This window comes from Lytechinus pictus, unplaced genomic scaffold (assembly GCF_037042905.1).
Source record: "Lytechinus pictus isolate F3 Inbred unplaced genomic scaffold, Lp3.0 scaffold_26, whole genome shotgun sequence".
NCBI classification, from domain to species: Eukaryota; Metazoa; Echinodermata; class Echinoidea; order Temnopleuroida; family Toxopneustidae; genus Lytechinus; species Lytechinus pictus.
The window spans coordinates 284,466-310,749 of NW_026974146.1; the positions used below are offsets into that span (position 1 = coordinate 284,466).

Sequence of the window (26,284 nt, forward strand, 5' to 3'; positions counted from 1 at the left end):
TGTAAAGAAGAAATTATGCCTTATTCCTTCCCGCGAATGGCATTGAAGCTCTGACTTTTAGAAATTTATCTGAAACTTTAACCTGTTCTAATTTTGATATTTCTGAGATTATAACTCAATTAAGAAGAAAAACTACCCCAAAATGTGAAAGGGATGATGCAAGCTAGAAGAGGGACTTTTCTTTTCCCATGCTCGCGAAGCACGGAAACCTCTGGGATTTATTTTGGAAGAAAAAAAAATCGCTCATATTAAGTGCCTCCTTTTTTTTATTAAGTTCAGTGATATTCAAAATTTCAAATCAATGACGCAAAACATGACAGGAGATGGATGCAGCGATATAGAATAATGTTTAATATAGTACATACTATTGCAAATAGCACCGCAAGAATTTATTTCCTCCCCCTTTGAGCAGACACTTTGCTAAAAATTACTTCCTGGAAAGCGGAAGAAAAAGCACTTGGGGACTCGCGAGTGAAGGTAATGTTAACCCGCTCCGAACAGAAGAGCCGAAATTTTGTATCAATGCAATATTTTAAAAAAAATACTTTTCATACTCTTTACACCCATGTATACTATATAATTTCTGGCAAGAATATACGATTTCCACGGCCAAGAAGGGGAAAACAGACTAAAAAGAAGGTGTGGGAAACAAAAGGGAATGGCAAGTTTTATATTTTTCCTGCGCGGAGCAAGGAAGCAAATTTATAGCATGAAGAGAAAAGAACGTCTCGTTTAGGCTATTATTATTTTGACCAATAAAGAAGGGAAAAAAAAAAAAGCCATACCTTTCTTCCCTTTTCTCCTTTCGCTTTTTTCCTTTTCCTCTTCTTTTTTTTCTTTTTGGGAGCATTTTTTTTTTTTGGGGGGGGGGGGGGTGACCGCCCCCACCAGTCAGACCGCAGGTCCCTATGCTAATGAGCAAAAAGGCCAGATTCATCCAAATCATCTCGTGGCTGAATCCTCCTCCTTGCAAAATCTTGTGATCCGTGAGATTTTCTTTCTCTAAGAATTTACCTGTTTTAACCTCAAGTTAAATGAAATATTATTGCACCATCAGATAGAGTAAAAGTTACTCTTTTATATTGGTCATTTATTTTGTATACAATATTTTGTTAAATAAGTAAATTTCTGGCCTGAAAATGTGCCTCAAAACTGAATTTTCTTCCTCTGTTTTATTTTGCAAATTGTGCAAAACTTTTTATTTTGAGCCTCAATGATATTTATATCAACATAAAGCTGAACTTCTGTACTTTCTCACAATGCCACTCTTGATATGCAGCACCTTTTAATCGGGTCAAGATCACACTTTTCCCACCAAGGTACAAGACGAGATTTCTGAAATTTTGTACTTGCATGAAATCCAGAGTTCTGATTGGCTGGATAAGATTCACAGAACAACAGGCGCGGGGTATTTGAGGAGATTACCACATGGGAAGTGTGACCTTCCCACGAACCCAGGCACTGGAACCGTTGGAATTTGCCAGTGTGCGGTCTCTTTGACCAATCAGAGTGCAGTATTCTTGTTTTCAAGCTGCTTTATGTACTTGGCAAATGAAAAGTGTGATCTTGACCCGATTAAACCAATTCTTATTTTGAAACCTATATCATTTCAAAGCATACATATTCAGCTTTATCATGATATAAAAATCATTTGGGCTCAAACAAAAATAAAGTGTGAAAATAGCAGCTTTTGTCAGGTGAAAATATTTATTTTGTAGCATATTTTAGATCAAAATTTTAACCTATATTACAAAATCTTTGAATAAATCCAAACACATGACCTGACAGAATGATTCTTCTTCTTTACAATGGTACCAAATTCATGAAATTCGATGCACAATTAGAGCAGCAATGACCGAATGAAAAGAGGTGTTTTGGTCCGCATCAAGCTCATTAAATATGCAAAACATCTCAAGTCATGAATATCACTTGGATGAAAGAAGCCACTTTCTTGGGACCTGCAGTCTGACTGCCACCGTCCTCCTTGGCTACGAGCCAGTGGCGTAGCTACGGGGGGGGGGGGGGGGGGGGGGCCTGGGGGGGCACGTGCCCCCCCCTGAGATTTGGTGTGCCCCCCCAGGTGCCCCCCCTGAAAAAAATTGGCAGAGCAAAAAAAAAGAAAACTAGAATTTTAATTCGTCATGAGGACAAATTAGGTGATCTGTCTCTGATTTCATGATCACGAAGACAATCAGCATGTTTATTGACATCAATATGATCATCATGATGAAAACTGAACTTCTCTTACGAAAAGAACGTGTTGAATACTCTTGAAAAGAAAGAAATGAGAAACTTTGGAAAATAGGTGTAAATGATACACATGGTACATGTTATATTAAAAGGATTTTTTTAAACTATTTTATTGTGCAATGTTTTAACTTATATACCTTGTAATGGTCATGAAGGACCATTTGTGAAATGTTGAAAAGAAAAAAAAAAGAAAGAAAAAAATGTTCACCCCGAGGTTCCAACCCTCAACCTTAGGATTGTAAGGTTGATGCCTTATCAACTGAGCTACACTATTTCCCATAGACTTTTACACATAAGCACTTTTTCCCATAGACTTTACACATAGCAAATTGAGAGGATCTCAAATCCAATTTTGCAAGTGAAATACGGGCATGATCTCGGCATCTGATTGGAAAATGGAGACCACACTTGCAATAGCTTACAATCTCAGCTACAACATACTCCAAGCTCAGAGAAAACCGACAAAAAGAAATGGAGATATGGCTCGCGAAATAGAAGAATGTAAAATCCAGTTTTGAGAAAAAGTCATTTCCCATAGAGATTGCACACAAAATGAGCGAAAATGACATGCCTCTATAACTTGCCATTTTTCAGGATGATCCATTCCTTTAAAAGAAAATATAGCCATCAAGTTAAAAAGAGTATGTCCTCAGCTACAATATATTGAAAAGTGAGCGAATATTGGTCAATATTTGAGGAGTTAGTGTCAAATTTGCATAACTATGATGACGTCATAGGTAGCAAAATGGGAATTTTGAGTTCCGACGCCATTATGATGACGTCATGATGAAATTAAGGGTCAAATGTGACATGAAATCATATCTCCCATCTATACACTATTGGAATATGAAAAAAAAATCGGGGGTCAACAGTTTACCTGAAGAGCTATAATGAGTTTTGTATAGGCATGTTTTTGCACATATATTGTCTATGGTTAGTGCGCGCGCGCGTGCGTGCTGTAAACTTTGATGGAGGCTAATTCCGTTATTACTTGTCGTAGAAGGTTGATCAAGGTATCAAATTATTCAGAAATATATTATCAATGCATTGATATTAAAAAATATGATGATCCTATGTTGTATAGTGCCGTTATGCGCGAAAACGCGCGCGTAACCGTTTGCGCGTTCAATTTTTTGAAATGCTTAAAATGACCTGATTCGTACTTTACTTTGGTCAAAAAGTGATTTTGAGCATTTTTTAATTTTGACGCGCGCGTACGCGCACGTCGTGACCTTTACATGACCTTTGATGACATGGACAGTTGAACCTTGACCTGAAGTTAATGTGATGTAAATATTGTTAATTTTTTATAGTTGATAATGAAGATATGATTGAAACTGTGATTTTACAAAATGGCGTCTAGATGACGTCATGATTTGGAGATTCTATGCTAACAAGAAAAGGGCGGAAAATAAAAATAAATAAGAAATAATAAATAAATAAAAAAGAAAATTCGTACAAAATCAAGAGTTGATCTGTCGATTGACAGATCACCTAACAAGGGAGAAAGAAGAAAAAAAAACAGAAAAGAAGGAGAAAGAAAAGAAAAAAGAAAAGGAAAATAAGAGGAGGAAGAGGAGTGAATGAAATAATGTACGTGAGGGGAAGACTTGCAAAAAAAAAAAATATTTCATGTTACTATAAAAAAAATTTGCTCGCGCTTCGCGCTCCCATTAATGAAATATATACCGTCTTCGTGGGTAACTGTAAGCAGTCCTTAACAGGTCCCTTTTCGATAATGCTAGAACAATTAATATAAATTTCTGCTCGCGCTTGGCGTTCGCAGTTATCATCTAGTTACATACGAATCTTGTTCAGGATCATACATAACATTGCCCAGAATATTAAATTTTCAGGACAAAATACATGAAAGTAAAAAAAAAAATCGCTCGCGCTTCGCGCTCGCACTTTTTATAAGGCTTATGAGATTATTTCATGTTTATGTTGTTTTATAAGAATAAAACTAAAAAGTGACTGATCGGGGAAAATATAGGTGAAGATAATTTCGGGCCCCGTCCCCTATTGGCGATAGTCGGATCCGCCCTTGTGACACACACACACCGGAAAAATTGTGCCCCCCTGAAAAAGCAAGGACCCCCAGTGCCCCCCCAGGAAAAAAATCCTAGCTACGCCACTGCTACGAGCCTGGATATGGACCGCACTTAATAAGTGATGTGAGCCAAAGCGCGATCTGATATTTTCACAATTATTATTTTGACCTACAAACAGGACAAATATTTTGTCATCATATGAAAATTATGACTAACATGTATCTTCCTATTCCTCTTCTTTAGCGCAAGATAAGACTTGTTGATATTCCTTTCTGAAATTTCATCTAATAACCCTAAATGAGAGTGCAAAATTTGTTCATATTAAGGCCTGAAAACTGGACATTTTAAGCACTTTTTAAATTTTGAATCGGATGCATGGGTTAATATATTTTTAACAATCAATGCGAGCGCAAATTTATCGCGAGCCAAAATTTTTGATAACTTGAAACGTCAGGAAAATAGGATTTTAAGTAGTTTGTTATAGAGTTATACATTACTCACCAATAAACATGTATGTATGATATCGTTGCTTTCTAATGAGGAAAAGATTGTTCATGCGTTGATATGACAACTTGACTTGGGAAATATTCCAATATTACGTTACTCGCACTGCCTCAAATTCAAGTAATAGGGCATTATATGCCTGTGACAAATTTTAGAATGTTGCCATCACACGGTTTCCTACCTTCTAAACACAATCCTCATAAATTATTTCCTCAAAGAACTGCACCAGTTATTTATGAGAAAACACCATAATAAAATCTGGATTCATCATCAATGAGTCCATTCACAGTATCAATTATTTGATAAATGTAATTGTCTCTTTTTTACAATTAGTTGATATATATATATATAGTGTTATTTTCACGCAGGGGGGGGGGGCACTTCCATTTATGGGTGGATACCATGCGCGACCTTGGGGTCTCGAAAAGCACCCTAAACACGTATTTTCCATATCTTGAAAATGCACCCCTTAACAAGTATTGGTGTGTGAAACCCTACCCTAAACAACTATTGGGAACAAAACGATACCCTTGGCAAGTATTCCCTGAATTGAACCCCTAAACAAGTACAGCGATATTTTATTGTTATTTCACGGAAGTCGGTCGTTGGTTTTACCTTTACTACATCATTGGGTATGGGGTAAATGGCCCAACCTCCCACACCTCGCGCAAATCGGACTCAACATGTAGTGTTGACGGGGCAAAAAGTACATCCCTAATTTCAATCTTTTATATACCCTCGCAAATCTGACCCTAAACACGTAGCTTTCCTAGCGAAATAGATACCCTTTTTTCATGATTTTAGTGTTTTTGACACCCTTATACTATGTTATGTACGTAACATGCCCTATCTTGAAAAAGACATCCTTTTTACGTGGTTTTTTGGTCGCGCATGGTATCCACTCGTCAATGTAAGTGCCCCCCCCCCCATGGGATTTTCACAGACAGCATTTTCTGTGAATGGGTGGGGTCCCAACATTTTTTGCATATGAATTTACGACCGTTCAGCAATTCACGAAAATAAGAAAAGCATTCCAAGTAAACAACAAGTGTTCTGCATCTCTTGCACCCATATTTCACATCAAGAGGGGTGCAGGCCTATAGCATGATGTGCAGAGCCTTTCATGTGGAGTAACTACATCACTTGACAAATGTGTGACTGTACATGTAGTTCAACTAAACTATTCAAGATCAAACTTGCGCACAACTTTTCAATTCATAGTGCATTACAATATCTAAATTATATCACTACTTTTATGATTCTCATCATCTCATCAAACATGATAATTTAAAAATTCCAACACTCTTTCGGAGTCTTCCCTATCCTTTATTTCTCTTTCTCCATATATTCTCCCATTTTTTGGCTTATTCTTTACAATTCTATCATTCTATTCAAATGTTATCAGTCATACTTTGCATCATTGATCCTTTTCCATTGTAAACTATCAAATTCATATTCACATATGGATCTCGAAAAATATGTTTCACTTTCTAAGGCTCACTGGATAAGAAATTGCTTGAAAATGCACTTATAGGAAAAGTCCACCCCAATGAAAAGTTGTGGTGGACTTGTCATCAAAATCTGATGTAAAATAAGAAAGTTATGACATTTTAAAGTTTCGCTTAATTTCATAAAACAGTTATATGCACATCCTGGTCAATATGCAAATGAGATGACTGATGACATCACTCACTCACTATTTCTTTTGTATTTCATTATATGAAATATGATTTATTTTCTCCTCATTGTCCTTGAAACAAAATTGTCATTCCTTGCTGAATAAGTCTTTCATAACACACACAAGATTTAAAATAACATTAAAACTATTCATTTTTAATGTAAATCTATTAATCATGAGTACTATATTCCTTAGCAATTCTCGCTACCCCAAATAGGAACAAAAATCTCATAATGCGTGAGACGAGATAATATTCACTCTGTCGGGTCGTCATCACCACTTCCGGTTCAGAGTCATGCTCGCGCGAGGTTCGCGATACTGAGTTTTCCACCACGCTGAAATCGATGCCAATCAGCGTAATATGTACAGATTATAATACCTTTTATTTAATTTGGTCAGTTTTGATTCCATTTGAATTATTTAAAAAAAAAAAATTGCCTTATCGTAAAATTTGTCACCTCTCTTCTCGTGTGTGTCGGTGTGTGCGCGCTCGTTGTGTACAAAGTCAAAGGGAGTGGAAAGATGTCACCAACGCTGACGAAATACACGGCAGTGAATGGACTGGTGACATAAACCACGATAATGCCTAAAAAATATATTTTTTTATTTGGTTATAAAAAAATTAAACAAAAAATGAATATCTTAAAATTTTGCATTTAGTGACCGGCCTGACATCACGATCGTATTCGACTAGACGCTAAATATATACACTACAGCATTCATTCCGTTCAATTTTTCGTTGACCACAAAATGGATTAAAAAATCATTTTCGGAACTTAAAAAAATCTTAACTGACAGAGGAATACCGTGCAATGGAAAGCGTCGGGCAGAATTAGTGACTTTAGCAGAAAAGGCCGTTAAACTATCTTGAAAGAGAGGGTTGTGATCACGAACTTTCCGAGCGAAAGCGACGTTGTGTTGTGGATGACGGCACTGTTGATCTGAATGGCAAAACAGTGCTTTGGACTTCCGAACAGGAAGTTGTAATACCGAAAAGCTATCCCATAATGCAATGCACGTTACAGGGATTTTTCCCGGATCTCGGCGAAATCGCTATTTGGGGTAGCGAGAATTGAGACGTATTCTAAAGAAATATGTCATCAGACACCAACTCACTAAACATAGGTTGAGCAGGGCAAAAACACATTTATTGTCTTGCCAAAAGATATATGTAATGTTGATTGAAAAACATTAATTTGGAACTGATGCCAAGTTGTGAGGCAGGTATATATATGTGAGTCAGCAAGGAAACAGTATGTATATATTCATATCATGTTTGTATATACCATTTTCCATTCCAGCTTTTACCCTGCATACCATCTCAATCTAAACCACCTGGTCATTGTTCATTTCATCCTATTGTTATGTTCCATGTATACACTCAATGTAGCTCTCACTGTACTGTATACATTGTATGTATCATGGTCAATATCACTCTCATACACATACCACATGTACCTCTGATATTCAATGATCTACTTTCTCTCCCACCTTTTTGAAGCTGATATTTCTCTTTATATCTTCCATGTGTATTATCATAAGAGATGACTAGGAAGAATCACATATGGATAAAGTTAAAAAGGTTTCCATATGTCAACATCAACCATTACCAAACACTTGAAGATATGACAATTTCTCAATTACAGCATACCTGTGCATTAGAGCCACATTTCCAAAACATTTACTCATCTAGTCTCCTTTATTAATAATCACTCCTAAATAGTATGAAAATATGTTCTTTAATGTATTTAACATAATAAAATTAGATAATTTTTTTTTTTCATTATTCCATGTTTTCAAGCATGGTGTGGGTATAAAGTAGAGGCGGATATACCTTCAAGGTTGAAGCCTTCTCATTCAGATGAGAACAGAACTCTTGGTCACAAACTCTTCTCAGTATCAGGTTAGTCAGGTTAGGTAGGAAGCATAAAGCTTCTACTAGGTGATGTAAAGAGGCTGATGATAGAGGCTTATTATTCCCAATCTGAAGAGTATGGACCTACATGTGTACAAACATTGATCATTAAACATACATGTACATATCAGATGGTATGATCATGCTGTAATGCTTCAAGTTAAACTGGTTCAAAAATGTGTTGATAAGGCTAATATATGCATCACAACATAACATTTTAGCATCCATATCTGATTAGGCTTCACAGCTTTTCTGTTGATGTGTATTTTGTTTATAAAAGACATTTTAATACCTATGAATTTTGAAAGAAGGAATTATTACAGGTAATCTCTGTACCCTTATTCTACCTTACAGCATCACTTTCAACAATTTCTGAGATATCACGAAAATGATCAATTTAAGACCATACATGTGAATACCATAATAATCTCATATACTCTGTGATATGTTTGTTACTTCATATTTGTATTCTATTTTCAGTAACCTTTTACCCTGCATACCATCTCAATCTAAACCACCTAGTCATTGTTCATTTCATCCTATTGTTATGTTCCATGTATACACTCAATGTAGCTCTCACTGTACTGTATACATTGTATGTATCATGGTCAATATCACTCTCATACACATACCACATGCACCTCTGATATTCAATGATCTACTTTCTCTCCCACCTTTTTGAATCTGATATTTCTCTTTATATCTTCCATGTGTATTATCATAAGAGATGACTAGGAAGAATTACATATGGATAAAGTTAAAAAGGATTCCATGTTTTGACATCAACCATAACCAAACACTTGAAGATATGACAATTTCTCAATTACAGCATACTTGTGCATTAGAACCAAATTTGAAGAAAAAAAATCTCATCTAGTCTCCTTTATTTATAAACATTCTCAAACAATATTTCTAAGTAGCATGAAATATGTTCTTTAATGTATTTAACACAATAAAATTAGTAAACACTTTTTTACTATTCCAAGTTTTCCAAACATGGTGTGAGAATAAAGTAAAGGCAGACATACCTTCAAGGTTGAAGCCTTCTCATTCAGATGAGAACAGAACTCCTCCTTGTCACAAACTCCTATCAGTATCAGGTTAGTCAGGTTAGGTAGGGAGCATAAAGCTTCTGCTAGGTGATGTGAAGAGGCTGATGATAGAGACTTATTATTCCAAATCTGAAGAGTATGGACCTACATGTGTACAAACATTGATCATTAAACATACATGTACATATCAGACGGTATGATCATGTGGTAAAACTGGTTCAAAAATGTGTTGATAAGGCTAATGTTTGGATATGTATTTCACAACATAACATTTTAGCATCCATACCTGATAAGGCTTCACAGCTTTCCTGTTGAAGTATATTTTCAGTAACCTTTTACCCTGCATACCATCTCAATCTAAACCACCTGGTCATTGTTCATTTCATCCTATTGTTATGTTTCATGTATACACTCAATGTAGCTCTCACTGTACTGTATACATTGTATGTATCATGGTCAATATCACTCTCATACACATACCACATGCACCTCTGATATTCAATGATCTACTTTCTCTCCCACCTTTTTGAAGCTGATATTTCTCTTTATATCTTCCATGTGTATTATTATATTAGAGATGACTAGAAAGAATCACATATGGATAAAGTTAAAAAGGTTTCCATGTTTAGACATCAATCATAACCAAACACCTGAACATAATGAATTGACAATTTCTCAATTACATGTAGAGCCAAATTTCTGAAACATTTACTCATCTAGTCTCCTTCATTTGTAAACACTCTCAAACAATATACATGTATCTAAGTAGCATAAAATATGTTCTTTAATGTATTTAACACAATAAAATTAGATAAAACACTTTTTTCAATATTCCAAGTTTTCCAAACATGATGTGAGAATAAAGTAGAGGCAGACATACCTTCAAGGTTGAAGCCTTCTCATTCAATTGAGAACAGAACTCCTCCTCTTCACAAACTCCACTCAGTATCAGGTTAGTCAGGTTAGGTAGGGAGCATAAAGCTTCTACTAGGTGATGTGAAGAGGCTGATGATAGAGACTTATAATTCCTAATCTCAAGAGTATGGACCTACATGTGTACAAACATTGATCATTAAACATACATGTACATATCAGATGGTATGATCATGCTGTAATGCTTCAAGTTAAACTGGTTCAAAAATGTGTTGATAAGGCTAATGTATGCATCACAACATAACATTTTAGCATCCATACCTGTTTAGGCTTCACAGCTTTTCTGTTGATGTGTATTTTGTTTATAAAAGACATTTTAATACCTATGAATTTTGAAAGAAGGAATTATTACAGGTAATATCTGTACCCTTATTCTACATTACAGCATCACTTTCAACAATATCTAAGATATCACAAAAATGATCAATTTAAGATCATACATAAGACCATAATAATCTCAGATACTCTGTGATATGTTTGTTACTCCATATTTGTATTCTATTTTCAGTAACCTTTTACCCTGCATACCATCTCAATCTAAACCACCTGGTCATTGTTCATTTCATCCTATTGTTATGTTCCATGTATACACTCAATGTAGCTCTCATTGTACTGTATACATTGTATGTATCATGGTCAATATCACTCTCATACACATACCACATGCACCTCTGATATTCAATGATCTACTTTTTATCCCACCTTTTTGAAGCTGATATTTCTCTTTATATCTTCCATGTGTAGTATCATATTAGAGATGACTAGGAAGAATCACATATGGATAAAGTTAAAAAGGATTCCATGTTTCGACATCATAACCAAACACTTGAAGATAATGAATTGACAATTTCTCAATTACAGCATATCTGTGCATTAGAGTCAAATTTCCAAAACATTTACTCATCTAGTATCCTTTATTAATGAACACTCCCATACAATACATCTAAACAGTATAAAAAATTATGTTCTCTAACATATTTAACACTATAAAATCGAATAAACACTTTTTGATTATTCCATATTTTCAAACATGTTACAAGTATAAAGTAGAAGCAAGCATACCTTCAAGGTTGAAGCCTTCTTATTCAGATGAGAACAGAACTCCTCCTCGTCAAAATCTCCACTCAGTATCAGGTCAGTCAGGTTATGTAGGGAGCATAAAGCTTCTACTACATGTAGGTGATGTGAAGAGGCTGATGATAGAGGCTTATTATTCCCAATATCAAGAGTATGGACCTACATGTGTACAAACATTGATCATTAAACATACATGTACATATCAGATGGTATGATCATGCTGTAATGCTTCAAGTTAAACTGGTTCAAAAATGTGTTGATGAGGCTAATGTTTGCATCACAACATAACATTTTAGCATCCATACTTGTTTAGGCTTCACAGCTTTTCTGTTGATGTGTATTTTGTTTACAAAAGACATTTTAATACCTATGAATTTTGAAAGAAGGAATTATTACAGGTAATCTCTGTACCCTGATTCAACATTATAGCATCACTTTCAACAATTTCTGAGATATCACAAAAATGATTAATTTAAGATCATACATGTGAAGACCATAATAATCTCAGATACTCTGTGATATGTTTGTTACTTCATATTTGTATTCTATTTTCAGTAACCTTTTACCCTACATACCATCTCAATCTAAACCACCTGGTCATTGTTCATTTCATCCTATTGTTATGTTCCATGTATACACTCAATGTAGCTCTCACTGTACTGTATACATTGTATGTATCATGGTCAATATCACTCTCATACACATACCACATGTACCTCTGATATTCAATGATCTACTTTCTCTCCCACCTTTTTGAAGCTGATATTTCTCTTTATATCTTCCATGTGTATTATCATAAGAGATGACTAGGAAGAATCACATATGGATAAAGTTAAAAAGGTTTCCATGTTTCGACATCAATCATAACCAAACACTTGAAGATATGACAAATTTCTCAATTACAGCATACTTGTGCATTAGAATCAAATTTGAAAAAGAAATCTCATCTAGTCTCCTTTATTTATAAACACTCTCAAACAATATTTCTAAGTAGCTTGAAATATGTTCTTTAATGTATTTAACACAATAAAATTAGATAAACACTTTTTCACTATTCCAAGTTTTCCAAACATGATGTGAGAATAAAGTAAAGGCAGACATACCTTCAAGGTTGAAGCCTTCTCTTTCAATTGAGAATACAACTCCTCCTGGTAATACATTCCACTCAGTGTCAGGTTAGTCAGGTTAGGGAGGGAGCATAAAGCTTCTGCTAGGTGATGTGAAGAGGCTGATGATAGAGGCTTATAATTCTCAATCTGAAGAGTATGGACCTACATGTGTACAAACATTGATCATTAAACATACATGTACATATCAGATGGTATTATCATGCTGTAATGCTTCAAGTTAAACTGGTTCAAAAATGTGTTGATAAGGCTAATGTATTCATAGATGTATTTCACAACATAACATTTTAGCATCCATACATGTTTAGGCTTCACAGCTTTCTGTTGATGTGTATTTTGTTTATAAAAGTCATTTTAATACCTATGAATTTTGAAAGAAGGAATTATTACAGGTTACCGGTATCTCTGTACCCTTATTCAACATTATAGCATCACTTTCAACAATTTCTGAGATATCATGAAAATGATCAATTTAAGATCATACATGTGAAGACCATAATAATCTCAGATACTCTGTGATATGTTTGTTACTTCATATTTGTATTCTATTTTCAGTAACCTTTTACCCTGCATACCATCTCAATCTAAACCACCTGGTCATTGTTCATTTCATCCTATTGTTATGTTCCATGTATACACTCAATGTAGCTCTCACTGTACTGTATACATTGTATGTATCATGGTCAATATCACTCTCATACACATACCACATGAACCTCTGATATTCAATGATCTACATTCTCTCCCACCTTTTTGAAGCTGATATTTCTCTTTATATCTTCCATGTGTATTATCATAAGAGATGACTAGGAAGAATCACATATGGATAAAGTTAAAAAGGTTTCCATGTTTCAACATCAATCATAACCAAACACTTGAAGATATGACAATTTGTCGATTACAGCATACCTGTGCATTAAAACCAAATTTGAAAAAAGAAATCTCATCTAGTCTCCTTTATTTATAAACACTCTCAATCAATATTTCTAAGTAGCATGAAATATGTTCTTTAATGTATTTAACACAATAAAATTAGATAAACACTTTTTCACTATTCCAAGTTATCCAAACATGTTATGAGTATAAAGTAGAGGCAGACATACCTTCAAGGTTGAAGCCTTCTCATTCAGATGAGAACAGAACTCCTCCTTGTCACAAACTCTTCTCAGTATCAGGTTAGTCAGGTTAGGTAGGAAGCATAAAGCTTCTACTAGGTGATGTGAAGAGGCTGATGATAGAGGCTCATAATTCTCAATCTGAAGAGTATGGACCTACATGTGTACAAACATTGATCATTAAACATACATGTACATATCAGATGGTATGATCATGCTGTAATGCTTCAAGTTAAACTGGTTCAAAAATGTGTTGATAAGGCTAATGTTTGAATCACAACATAATATTTTAGCATCCATACTTGTTTAGGCTTTACAGCTTTCTGTTGATGTGTATTTTGTTTATAAAAGACATTTTAATACCTATGAATCTTGAAAGAAGGAATTATTACAGGTAATCTCTGTACCCTTATTCTACATTATAGCATCACTTTCAACAATTTCTGAGATATCACAAAAATGATCAATTTAAGATCATACATGTGAAGAACATAATATTCTCAGATACTCTGTGATATGTTTGTTACTTCATATTTGTATTCTATTTTCAGTAACCTTTTACCCTGCATACCATCTCAATCTAAACCACCTGGTCATTGTTCATTTCATCCTATTGTTATGTTTCATGTATACACTCAATGTAGCTCTCACTGTACTGTATACATTGTATGTATCATGGTCATTGTCAATTACGCAATGGACATGATAGAAGTCTTTCCTCTTTGACCACATAAAAAAAAGCTTTTTCAATTAGCAGTGAGACAAACTGAGAAACCCCTCACATACAACCCTGCCCATTCACTTGTACACACTCTCATTCAAATCAACCATCTAAGAGTCACTCTCACTACCACTCACACTCCTGCTCTAGCAACCATTTGCATTACAAAGAAAAGCGAATTGCAGCTCCTGTTTATCTGAAATGAAAAAAAAAGTTACAAAGAAGGGTAGTTTTCTGACATGAATAAAGTTAAAAAGATTCCATGTTTCTACATCAACCATATCCAAACACTTTATTTTCATTATATAACTTTTCTGTTTAAGTGCATGTACATGTATTTTATGTTAATACTAAAAACCTCTGAATATTGAAAGACTTAAATTTTTCAAAATCAATTATCTCGGTTATTTACTGTTGGCATTATATAATATAAACTGCCTTATTCTTGTGGAAGCGCAGTGGTGTATCAGTTCCGACTCTCGCCTTGTAATCAGAGGGTCATATTTTTGAATCCCACCATGGCCTAGCGTCCTTTGGCAAGGCATAAATCAACACTTTGCCACTCTCACCCAGGTGCTAATTCATTGAGTACTGGTAGGAAACAACCATCATTGTGGTTGGTTATAAGTAGGAGTGCACCTATAAAAACAGGCTGCTTTAATAAAGATTAATTAAGTGAACGGGTAATAATAATTGTGAAGCGCTTTGAGAAGTCATAGATTGATAAAGCGCTATATACCAAATATTATTATTCTGAAAACAAATTTGGATAATTTACAAGTTTACAAAAGCCTGTAATTGATGTGACCTATAATCACTTTTCAATGCAAAGAACTTAATAATTTCAAGCAATCTTTCAAGAACAACATGTGCTGCTACTGCATGTCTACATAGATGTATTCCATTTTCAGAATTAAGCCTTCACCCTGCAAACCATCTCAATCCAACCCACCTGGTCATTTTTCATTACCTTCACTCTATGTATATGTATATTCCCTATACTGTAATACACACATGTATCATGGACATTGTCATTCAATATCACTCTCATACAAATACCACATGCACCTCTGAAATTCAATGATCTACTTTCTCTCCTACATGTAACTTTTAAAGCTAATATTTCCCTTTTTAACTTCCATGATTATGAAGTATTATTAATTAAAATATGTCTAGATACGGATTTTATAAAGTTAAAAACGATTCCATGTTTTTGCGTCAATTAGATGTTTTTGCGTCAAAACACTTGAAAGTATAACACATTTTAAATGACAGCATACCTGTGCATTAGAACCAGATTTATAAAAAAAATCTCATTCGTCTTCTTTATTTATAAGCACTCTCAGATAATATTGTCTACATACATGTAGTACAAAAATTTGTTCTTAAATGTATTTATCCCTATACGATTACATTTTTCCATATTGGTAACGTCATAAAAAGGGCAGCTGCCCAAAATAATACATAATATAAAATGCATAAATTTAAAATATCTTAATGGTTTGTCATGATTTATTTTCACCAAACGATATGAAAAGAATTTACTCGCATATAACATCAGTCAAATATTTAATAATAACTTCGTTTATTCATTATGATGGATTTTTCTTGAACCTTCAATATTTTTTTTATATTTTCTGTTATTTTAATCAACTTTTTGTCAGGGTGAACTTCCCCTTTAAACATGATATTTGTTATGTTCTTCCTTGTACATACATCAGTATTTTATCAAAGATGTATGAAAAGAATCATGAATCGGTATTAGTCAGTTACTTAATACATAGGACTACATAATTATGTAAACCTGTGTAGCGATTATAACCAAAACTTCATAACAGAATTAGCTGGACACTAAACCTGTGCAGTACATGTAGAGCAAAAAAATATCCAGGATATTAATTCACCTTTTGTTTGTTATTTAAACAATCTAGAGGGTATGTTATAATACATATTTGATAATAATAATATTTTGCATTTATACAGCGCTTAACACAACGGAACAATGTCACTAAGAGCTTTACAGAAATATTATTACCCCGGTCAACGGATCTAAGCTTGCATGCCCGCATACAATGTATGCACCTTCTCCACTCCCTGAAAAGCACTCCAACAAGAGTTCTAAGACTCTATTGCTAGGCATACTATTTATAGGCTTTTGCATCCTACCGGGTACCCATTTAATGCCTCGGTGGAGAGTGGGAAATTGTGGATTGACACCTTGCCAAAGGACGCTAGGTCATGGTGGGATTCGAACACAAGACCCTCTGATTACAAGGCGAAGGTCAGAACCGCTACACTACTGCGCTTAAATGTACATTTACAATGTCTTTGTCCATCTCAACTACAGTTTCTTTCTTTCTCTTTTTACCAAGAGCCTCATAAAAGCAGCTCCAAAGATAGGCCCCATTTTTTTAACAAACAGTATTAAGAGATTGGTGCTAATCGCATTCGTACTACTACTACACTATACCTCATTTGATATGTCTGGTCTGAGAAAAGCTCCATCACAAACCATCAATGTGATTATATGCTACATTTGCTTTGTTTTAGCTTTCTCTTAGAAATAATGGATTGTTAATATTCCTGGCATTATTACACTGTTAAGGTTATTACGGCATAAGGACTGATTTCTTATCCCTTCTCTTTGCCCTCTCCCCTAGCTCTCTCTCTCTCTCCCTCTCCCTCTGTCTCTCTCTCTCTCTCTCTTCTTTCTCTTTATTCCCCTCAACCTTTTTCCTTTTCTATCTTACTATGTTCGATACCCTTTCTTCCCATCAGTCATTGTTCCTCATTCTCCCCATCATGATCTTATTTCAAGCTTCCATTTGCCTCCAAGTTTCTTCTTTAAGATATGAATATACTTGCATAATTTATATATTTTTGTCATACCAATATGTTAGTACAATTATGAATTCATGTAAAAAAAAACCTCAGAACAAAATAAGTTAAAGCACACGTTAGCATCTCCTCCTCCCCCTTCTCCTTACTTTACTATGAATTTTGTTATGAATAAAATTGACTTGTTATAATCCATGTGCATATTATCGATTGCTTTATGTTTGTTTATGTACATGTATATTCAATTTACGTTGCCCTGTTCGTCTAAAACAGATAACCTGGGCTTATTGTAAGTGTTTCCCTTTTTATCGATAAAAGGTAGTTTATATTTAAAAAATCATGTTTTTTTTCCAAATTGGTTGTTTAATCATTAATTTGTCTTACATGCATCTAGGAATGTCACTATACAAGACTGGCATAATAAATCACTATAATGTAGGCAACTTAAATTGTAATCATATAAAGTCTTTATAAAGCATTATATCATGATTACGATTACATTGTTACATAAACTAAAATTATAGATCACTATCAGTATTGTTTTTAGCACTGTCATTCTCATTATTACTATCATCACTCATCATCTTCTTCCTCCTTATAAATTCTAACATCAACATGACCATCTTATTCTTTAAGATGAATTTCTACTTACTGTGGCTTTCCTTTCTTCTCTGGCAAGAGTTTCATAGAAGGTAGGGTGAAAGCTTGCATTCAGTCTAACATCCCTTAGTAATGGTGCTGAGCATAACATCAATGCAACCTCATTTGATATACCTGGTCCATAGGAAGTTAAAAATCCACCAATATGCATTTTGATCTGAAAGTAGAGCAATACATCACAATTACATTATTTTGATTGCATTATTTGGTATTTACATGTATTTATTTATTTATTATTGTCATTGGGTTCAGAATTATTGTTTTTATTTAAAATGAAAAATTATATTTCATTTTCAATATCAATATTAAGTTTTAAACACGTGGAACACCTCTGGCAGTCTCGCCTGCATGACGCAATTCGATGTAGCAGCAGTGCTGCCTTTGAAAACAGCTAATGAATAATTATTCACAGAAGAAAACACTTATTATGATAAAATATTATGTCGATTGACTAAAAATGACCTTTGACAATGATCATGTGACCGAAGACGTGCAAAACAATCATTCATACATGTACTTGATTACCGGATGTTTCATGAGCTTGATCCAAAAACATTCTAAGTTATGATACCACGCAATTATACTCCCAACACGGCCAGAGGTAATTAACCTTTAAATGACCTTTAATCTTGGCCATGTTCCTGAAATGCATACAGGGTATTTAGGGATACATTGCTGCACTTTTATAGAAATCCCAAGAATGTCCTGTAATCTGTTTGGTCCAAATCGGATCAAATGATATTCAGCGAATTGCACTATTGCATCCAAAATGCACTATCCTGCACTCTGATGACAGAGTGCAGGATAGTACGAGTTCTGGAATTATATAGAATAATCTAGAATTTTGATCAAATATAGCATTCAGGGCAAATCAGTAACATGGGTGAGGGGGGGGGGGTGGGGGTTGTATAAAACAAACAACGCACGCATTCTTGTGCATAGAGGATGTAAATAATGAACTCTGTACTCAACTCCCCGGGGGGCCACTTACATTGACGAGTGGATACCATGCGCGACCAAAAAAACACGTAAAACGGATGTCCTTTTCACGATATGGCATGTTACGTACGTAACGTGATAAAGTTGTCAAAAAAACAAAAATAATTTTAAAAGGGTGTCTATTTCACTAGGAAAATTACGTGTTTAGGGTCGAATTTGCGGGAATGTTAAAACAAAATTAAAATGTTTTATAAAGGATGTCCATTTTGCCCCAACACTTCGTGTTTAGAGTCCGATTTGCGCGAGGTGTAGAAGGTGGGGTCGTACTTAACCAAATAAGGTAAAGCTGACGACCGAAGGACCCGTAACAATAAAACATTCCTGTACATGTTTAGGGGTTCATTTCACGGAATACTTGCCAAGAGTATCGTTTTGTTTCCAATACTTGTTAAGGGTAGGGTTTCACACGCCAATACTTGTTAAGGGGTGCATTTTCAGAATATGAAAATTGCATGTTTAGGGTGCTTTTCGAGACCCCATGGTCGCGTATGGTATCCACTCGTGAATGGAAGTGGCCCCCCCGGGCTCAACTCGCCAAATGGATATACCGCACTCGGTCCTGCAGACCTCGGTGCGGTATATCCATTGGCTCTTCTCGCACATTGTTTATTATTTGGCCCTGCATGCAAGCGCTTACATGCATTATTTGTATAATGTCCAAGTTTCATGAACTAGATACATAAACTGCTAAAGTTTATGACAATTCCACAAATACCCCCAACATTACCAAAGTTTGTTGACCCTAAATGACCTTTGACCTTTGGTCATGTGACCTGAAACTCGCACAGGAGGTTCAAGGATACACCATTGCTCTTATGTTTAAGTTTCATGAACTAGATCCATAAACTTTTAAAGTTATGATGACAATTCCTCAAAAAAAGAGACAACATGGCCAAAGTATGTTGACCCTATGTGACCTTCGACATTAATCATGTGACCTGAAACTCAGGCAATATACAGCGCATCCCCCCAAAAGTCCCTCTGACATAGGGGTGAATTTATGTAAAAAATTTTGTGCTTTATGAATAAATTTTGCATAAATTAGCATAAATAATTTTCCAGACAAAATTTCAAAATTTTGTGTACAATTTTGGTGAACCTCATGCAGCTCTACAAGATGGAAGAAAAAAAATCAAAATCTGTCAGCAAATAAAGAAGAGGCATTTTCTGTGATTTATGAATAAATTTCGCATAAATTAGCATAAACAATTTGTGACAATCTTGATTATTTTCCCTATCCTTTGCCAACAGAGTCTGATTTGGTAGTCTAGTTGGGCAGCCTTTATAATGATAATTAGATTCCTTTCTGAGGTACTACGTGTATGTAGACCTCCTGTATATTGCAATGCTAGGCATGCACTTCAGGTGTTTTCTTTTGTATTCTTGGCTTGACTGATTCTGCTATGTTGTAATTCAGTGTGATTTAACCAGTCTGCAGCCAGCTCTCCTCCTGAGAGGACCTGTTTTACGAGCTGGTGTAGCTCCAGGTAGCCACACCTGTTATACCCCTTTAGGTGCTAACAAGATTTGCTAACACTAAGTTACTTTTATTTTTGACAAGTTAATAGAATGAATATAGAGAACCAGTTTGACTTTATTGCCACAATATAAGAGGCATTTCTCTTGATATAAAATATCAAAGATATTTAACCTCTTATTTAGCTTGTGAGCTTTTGCTTTTGAAAGGACATTTACTCCTTAAAGGTCAAGTCCACCTCAGTAAAATGTTGATTTTAATCAATAGAGAAAAATCAGACAAGCACAATGCTGAAAATTTCATCAAAATCGGATGTGAAATAAGAAAGTTATGATATTTCAAAGTTTCACTTATTTTTAACAAAATATTTATATGAACGAGCCAGTTACATCCAAATGAGAGAGTTGATGATGTCACTCACTCACTATTTCTTTTGTTTCTTATTGTTTGAATTAAACAATATTTCAATTTTTACGAATTTGACGATTAGGACCTCCTTGCCTGAAGCACAGAATGTTAAAATAATGGAATTCCACGTGTTCAGGGAGGAATGAAACTTCATTTCACATGACAATGACGAGAAAATCAAAGTATTTCATATTTCATATAATAAAATACAAAAGAAATAGTGAGTGAGTGATGTCATCAGTTCCCTCATTTGCATACTGACCGAGATGTGCATATAACTGTTTTTTTAAATGAAGCGAAACTTTAAAATGTCATAACTTTTTTATTTTACATCCGATTTTAATGAATTTTTCAGTAATATACTTGTTGAATTTTTCTCTTTTTATTCAAATCAAGTTTTTGTTGGGGTGGACTTGTCCTTTAAGAGTAGGAAGTGTAATTTTGTTAAATGTTTTAAGAGCATTGGCATATGTCCTACATTTATAATAGAACAAGTGCTTGCAGATATATGATAGTGTTATGCCTCTAACTCATGCATTATTGAATTGATTGATTAAGAGTCATATAGGAGTTTTATATAGATTAGGGTAAGCTTGTAACCGATTTTGCAATCGGCAACCGATTCCATTCGATTTCACCACAATCGGCAATCACTTGCCGATCTTCGATCATGCCCCTTGAAGGAAAAAATCGAAAATAAAAAATCGGCGTAGATCTGGTTACAGTGCGTGATCGCTCAGAACATATTTCAAGATTGTTTTTGAGGTGCTAGCTATTTAGAGGTCGCATTATTCAGGGAGAAAGTCGCGGTATTATCTATGGCAATGTTTAAGGGGATAGATATCTTCTCTTCCAACTCATGGTGATAGCGGATGCCGCCGTGAACTTTGAAAGGTCGTATTACCGACGGAGCTCACTGCGCTACTCTCTTACCCCCTTTATGATCATGATGATAGACATCTTCTCTTCAACCTCGTGGTGATAGCGGACCCCGCCGTGAACTTCAAATTGATTTGAAAACGCTAGCTACCCAAAACATTTTAATAACATATTTCAAATCATCGTGCGTGCTTGCGTCGTCTACTTCATTTTAATTGCACTTGCGACTTTAAGATGATGCGTCGTAAGAGATCATTCCAATAATTCTAAATCGCTAGCACCTAAAAATACTTCTAAAAGATGTCCCGCCGATCGTTCATTAACCTGTGATCTATGAGAAATATTTTCATTTTATTTTCCTTTGCGCCTTTGCTCGGAAGATGCGTCTTTCGTTTATCTTTCTAATAAAAATCACTCGGTTTATTTTAAAGCAATAACACCTCAAAACCCCTGGCTTTAAAACATGTTCCAAACGATCGCGCATGTTGGCGACTTCCATTCCAATGCATTCGTCTTTGTGACTTTGTCAGGAAGATGCGCGCGACCGCGAACAACATTTTGATGTATTCCTTTGTTTTTAAACATCGCCGATTCGATTTTCGATTCGATTTCGATTTTAGAAGCTTAACTGCCGATCTGATTTTTGATCCGATTTACAACATTAGATTAGGGCGTGGCCTTTAAACTTATGCTAAGTTGATACTTTAATATAGACCCTATGTATTCTTATAAATATTGGGTGTCTCCTTTTTTTCAGGCGGCCGTTACGTTACATTACATTACGCCACGTTACGGTGCTTCCTACCACATTTTTGGTCTTCCAGGTTACTACATTACAGTGTTACTACGAAGTTTCTGTTCTTACTACGGGTTTTTTTGCCTTCCGGGTTACTGCGTAACTACTGTTACTGTAATACTGATCCAGATATTTCTACAAACAGAAGTATACAGCACTTCATATATTCCAAACAAGGTACATCTAGCGTTCCATAGACGTCTTCAGTTCGTCGCCGCATCTATCTACGGAGAAGAACTGTATCAACGTTAACATTGACTATTGTTCTGCGGTAGCTCTCGGGGAGCTAGTCCTTCAAGTTCAACTTCAAGATTCTCCAAACCTCCGAAGATTTAGTGACTGTTTTGAAGAGACATTTAGAACACTTTACAGCTTCAACGGTATCCTTATAATATAAAGAACACTCGCGACGTAATATTAATTTTGGGTTAAGAGAGGGAGCTTGTTTTTTTTGTAATTTGGCATTTGCCATTAGTCTATGTGATTTTCTATTGATTTACACTTTGTACAAGGCTCTGTTTTGTAAAGACTTTGCTAATTTTGTTATGAAAGGATTCAGTGATTTTTAAAAAATAAAGTTAATTTAAACTTTATTTGATGGCTGCTCTCTAGTTCTTGAGTCATTTGTGAATTGCGGGTGGTCAAGCAACCCGGTATTTAGATTTTTAATGAGTCGACACAATTGCCTTTGAACTTAAGTTTTTGACCTGAATTTATTTAGGGTAAAAATCCATTTTCAAAGTTAATTCGTGACACAATTATCTACTGAAAACTTCAAAATTCTGTGTAGAAGTTTGATGAACCTCATGAAGTTCTACCAGATGGAAGAAAAAAATCAAATTCGGTCAACAAATAAAAAAGAGGCATTTTCTGTGATTTCTGAATAAATTTTGCATAAATTAGCATAAATAATTTTCTACTGAAAATTTCAAAATCCTGTGTAAAAGTACATGTATGGTGAACCTCATGAAGTTCTACCAGATGGAAGAAAAAAAATCAAAATCGGTCAACAAGTAAAGAAGAAAAAGCATTTTATGTGAATTTTTTAAAGTATGAATTAACTAATTTCGCATAAATTAGCGTAACAAGTGGAATGCCTCTGGCCGTCTCACCTGCATCACGCAATTCAATAAAGCAGCAGTGCTGATTTTGAAAACTACTATAACTCGCACAAGATGTTCAGTGATACTTGGTTACTCTTATTTCCACGTTTTATGAACTAGACCAATACACTTATAGAGATATGATGGCCATTCAACAAATACCACCAACGTGGCCAAAGTTCTTTGACCTTACATGACCTTTGACCTTGATCATGTGACCTGAAACTCGCACAGGATGTTCAGTGATACTTGATTAGTCTTATGTCCAAGTTTCAAGAGTCAGATCCATCAACTTTCAAAGTTATGATGGTAATTCAACAGATACCCCCATTCGGCCAAAGTTCATTGACCTTTGACCTTGGTCATGTGACCTAAAATATTCACAGGATGTTCAGTGATACTTGATTACTCTTATGTCCAAGTTTTATGAACTAGACCAACACACTTTCAAAGTTATGACTGTAATTCAACAAATACCCCAATTTGGCCAAAGTTCATTGACCCTAAATGACCTTTGACCTTGATCATGTGACCTGAAACTTGCACAGGATGTTCAGTAATACTTGATTACTATTATGTCCAAGTTTCATGAATCAGATCCATAAACTTTCAAAGTTATGATGGTAATTCAAAAACTTAACCTCAGGTTAAGATTTTGATGTTGATTCCCCCAACATGGTCTAAGTTCATTGACCCTAAATGACCTTTGACCTTGGTCATGTGACATGAAACTCAGACAGGATGTTCAGTAATACTTGATACCTTATGGCCAAGTTTTATGAACTAGGTCCATATACTTTCTAAGTTATGCTGTCATTTAAAAAACTTAACCTCAGGTTAAGATTTGTTGTTGACGCCGCCGCCGCCGTCGGAATAGCGGCACCTACATGTATAGTCTCACTCTGCTATGCAGGTGAGACAAAAATTGTTCTAGTCAAAATTTCAAAATTCTGTGTAGAAGTTTGGTGAACCTCATGTAGCTCTAACAGATGGAAGAAAAAAAATCAAAATTGGTCAACAAATAAAGAAGCATTTTATGTGATTTTTTAAAAATTTGCATTAATTAATTTCACATAAATTAGCATAAAAATTGTTTTGGTCAAAATTTCAAAATTCTGTGTAGAAGTTTGGTGAACCTAAATGAAACTCTACCAGATGGAAGCAAAAAATTCAAAATCGGTCAACAAATAAAGAAGAAGCATTTTTGGTGAATTTTGAAAAATGTGCATAAATTAGAATATTTAATGAATTTCAAAATTCTGTGTAGAAGTTATGAATCCCCCACCTAGTGCTATCATATAAAGCAAACAGAATTGAAATCGGACTTGAAATGGCGAAGAAGTAGCATTTAGAAATTGTGGACGGACGACAGACGACGGACGCCACGCCACGGCATAAGCTCATCTTGCCCTTCGGGCCGGATGAGCTAAAAACCATCAAAAATGAAGTTTTTTTCATGATTGATAGGGGATCAGTGCATCAACTTCATAGAAAATATGAATGATGGATAAGTACAATAAGCTGAACAATGAAGGGAAAACCACGAGTGTATCATACTTTGCAAAAGCGAACATTACTTGTGAAAATATTTTTCTTTTTTTCATTCAAAAAGGTCCGGTGAATTAACTTTAGCCTATTAAGTTTGTTTTGGTAAGAAGCTGAATATATGAGAAAATTTAATCCTTCAGAAAGGCTAAATTGGAGAGAAGATTAAACTTTGGAAAAAAAAGGGATTTGTTTTGGATTACACTCCAAACAATTATTATAACGTTTGTTTTAATTATCTATCTCAAAGATACCATAGCAAATTTGTCAACAGTGCGCTATCTTCAGCATCAGATTTTTCACGTTCATGAATTAACGGAGGTGTTGCAGTTCGTCACCTTTTATGTCCAAAATTCAGCAATGTTCATTTGTGTCTTGTCATAGAAGTAAGTTTCGTAGATTAATCAGATAATAGGGGAGATAATGTGTTGATTATATAATTATGTCAAGAAAGTCAAAGAGAGTTATTGACGAAAAACAGAAGTAAAAATTCATTATAAATGTACACGTGAAAAGAGGTTGAAGTTAGTAGACAATTTTTGGCTCGAAAGGCTCGTGTTAAATCTGATCACAATTGTCTTAAATGCACATAACTGAAATTTGTGTTATGAAGTAAAAGATACAAGATGTCTAAAATCTGAATATTTAATTAATGAAAAGCTTCAGTTGAAAGCTTTGTTTAGTTTTTTTTGGTAGTGATTAGTGATGTTGGAAAATGTGAACATTTCCAGGAAGTTCAGTTCGGTTTGGATTTATAATCTTAGCAAGAGCATGAAAATATAAGACTTCTTTTAGTGAGAATGAAGAGACAAAATATGTGGGTTTAATTTCATATTACAAAGTTTGGATTGATGTATTTTAAAGCATATCTATGCTTAAGACAAGCTGCTCATTGTAAGGTGAAAGTGCATAAATTCATATAGATCTACACAAAAGGAAATCTACAAAAACATGGTCATGAGTCTGATACATGAACGTTTGGTGAACTCATGAAGTGTATTTAAAAAAAGTAGAAATAAGTTTCTGACAAAACTAGTTTGGTTCATGAATAATTGCATAAATAGAGAAAAGCAGTTTTAAAAGCTATTAGGGATTTGTTTCGGCATAGTTGGACTCAACTATGCGTTGATGGCGCCCTGCCAAAATTGGGCAATGA

General features: G+C 34.8%; 1 protein-coding gene across 2 annotated transcripts; it reads right to left on the bottom strand.

Moving 5' to 3' along the window:
• Positions 1–6,135: 6,135 nt before the first annotated feature.
• LOC135153109 (uncharacterized) lies at positions 6,136–18,073 on the bottom strand. 2 transcript variants are annotated; one of them, XM_064115299.1, is made up of 7 exons: positions 17,914–18,073; positions 13,691–13,858; positions 12,564–12,731; positions 11,446–11,619; positions 10,331–10,498; positions 9,427–9,594; positions 6,136–8,482 (listed from the first exon to the last, which is right to left on the bottom strand). In XM_064115299.1, the coding sequence occupies exons 1-7, from the start codon at positions 18,070–18,072 to the stop codon at positions 8,267–8,269; spliced, it is 1,221 nt and encodes a 406-aa protein (XP_063971369.1). In that variant the 5' UTR covers position 18,073; the 3' UTR covers positions 6,136–8,266. The 2 variants fall into 2 exon arrangements, with proteins under 2 accessions (XP_063971369.1, XP_063971370.1); XM_064115300.1 differs by lacking the exon at positions 13,691–13,858.
• Between the last annotated feature and the right edge of the window lie 8,211 nt (positions 18,074–26,284).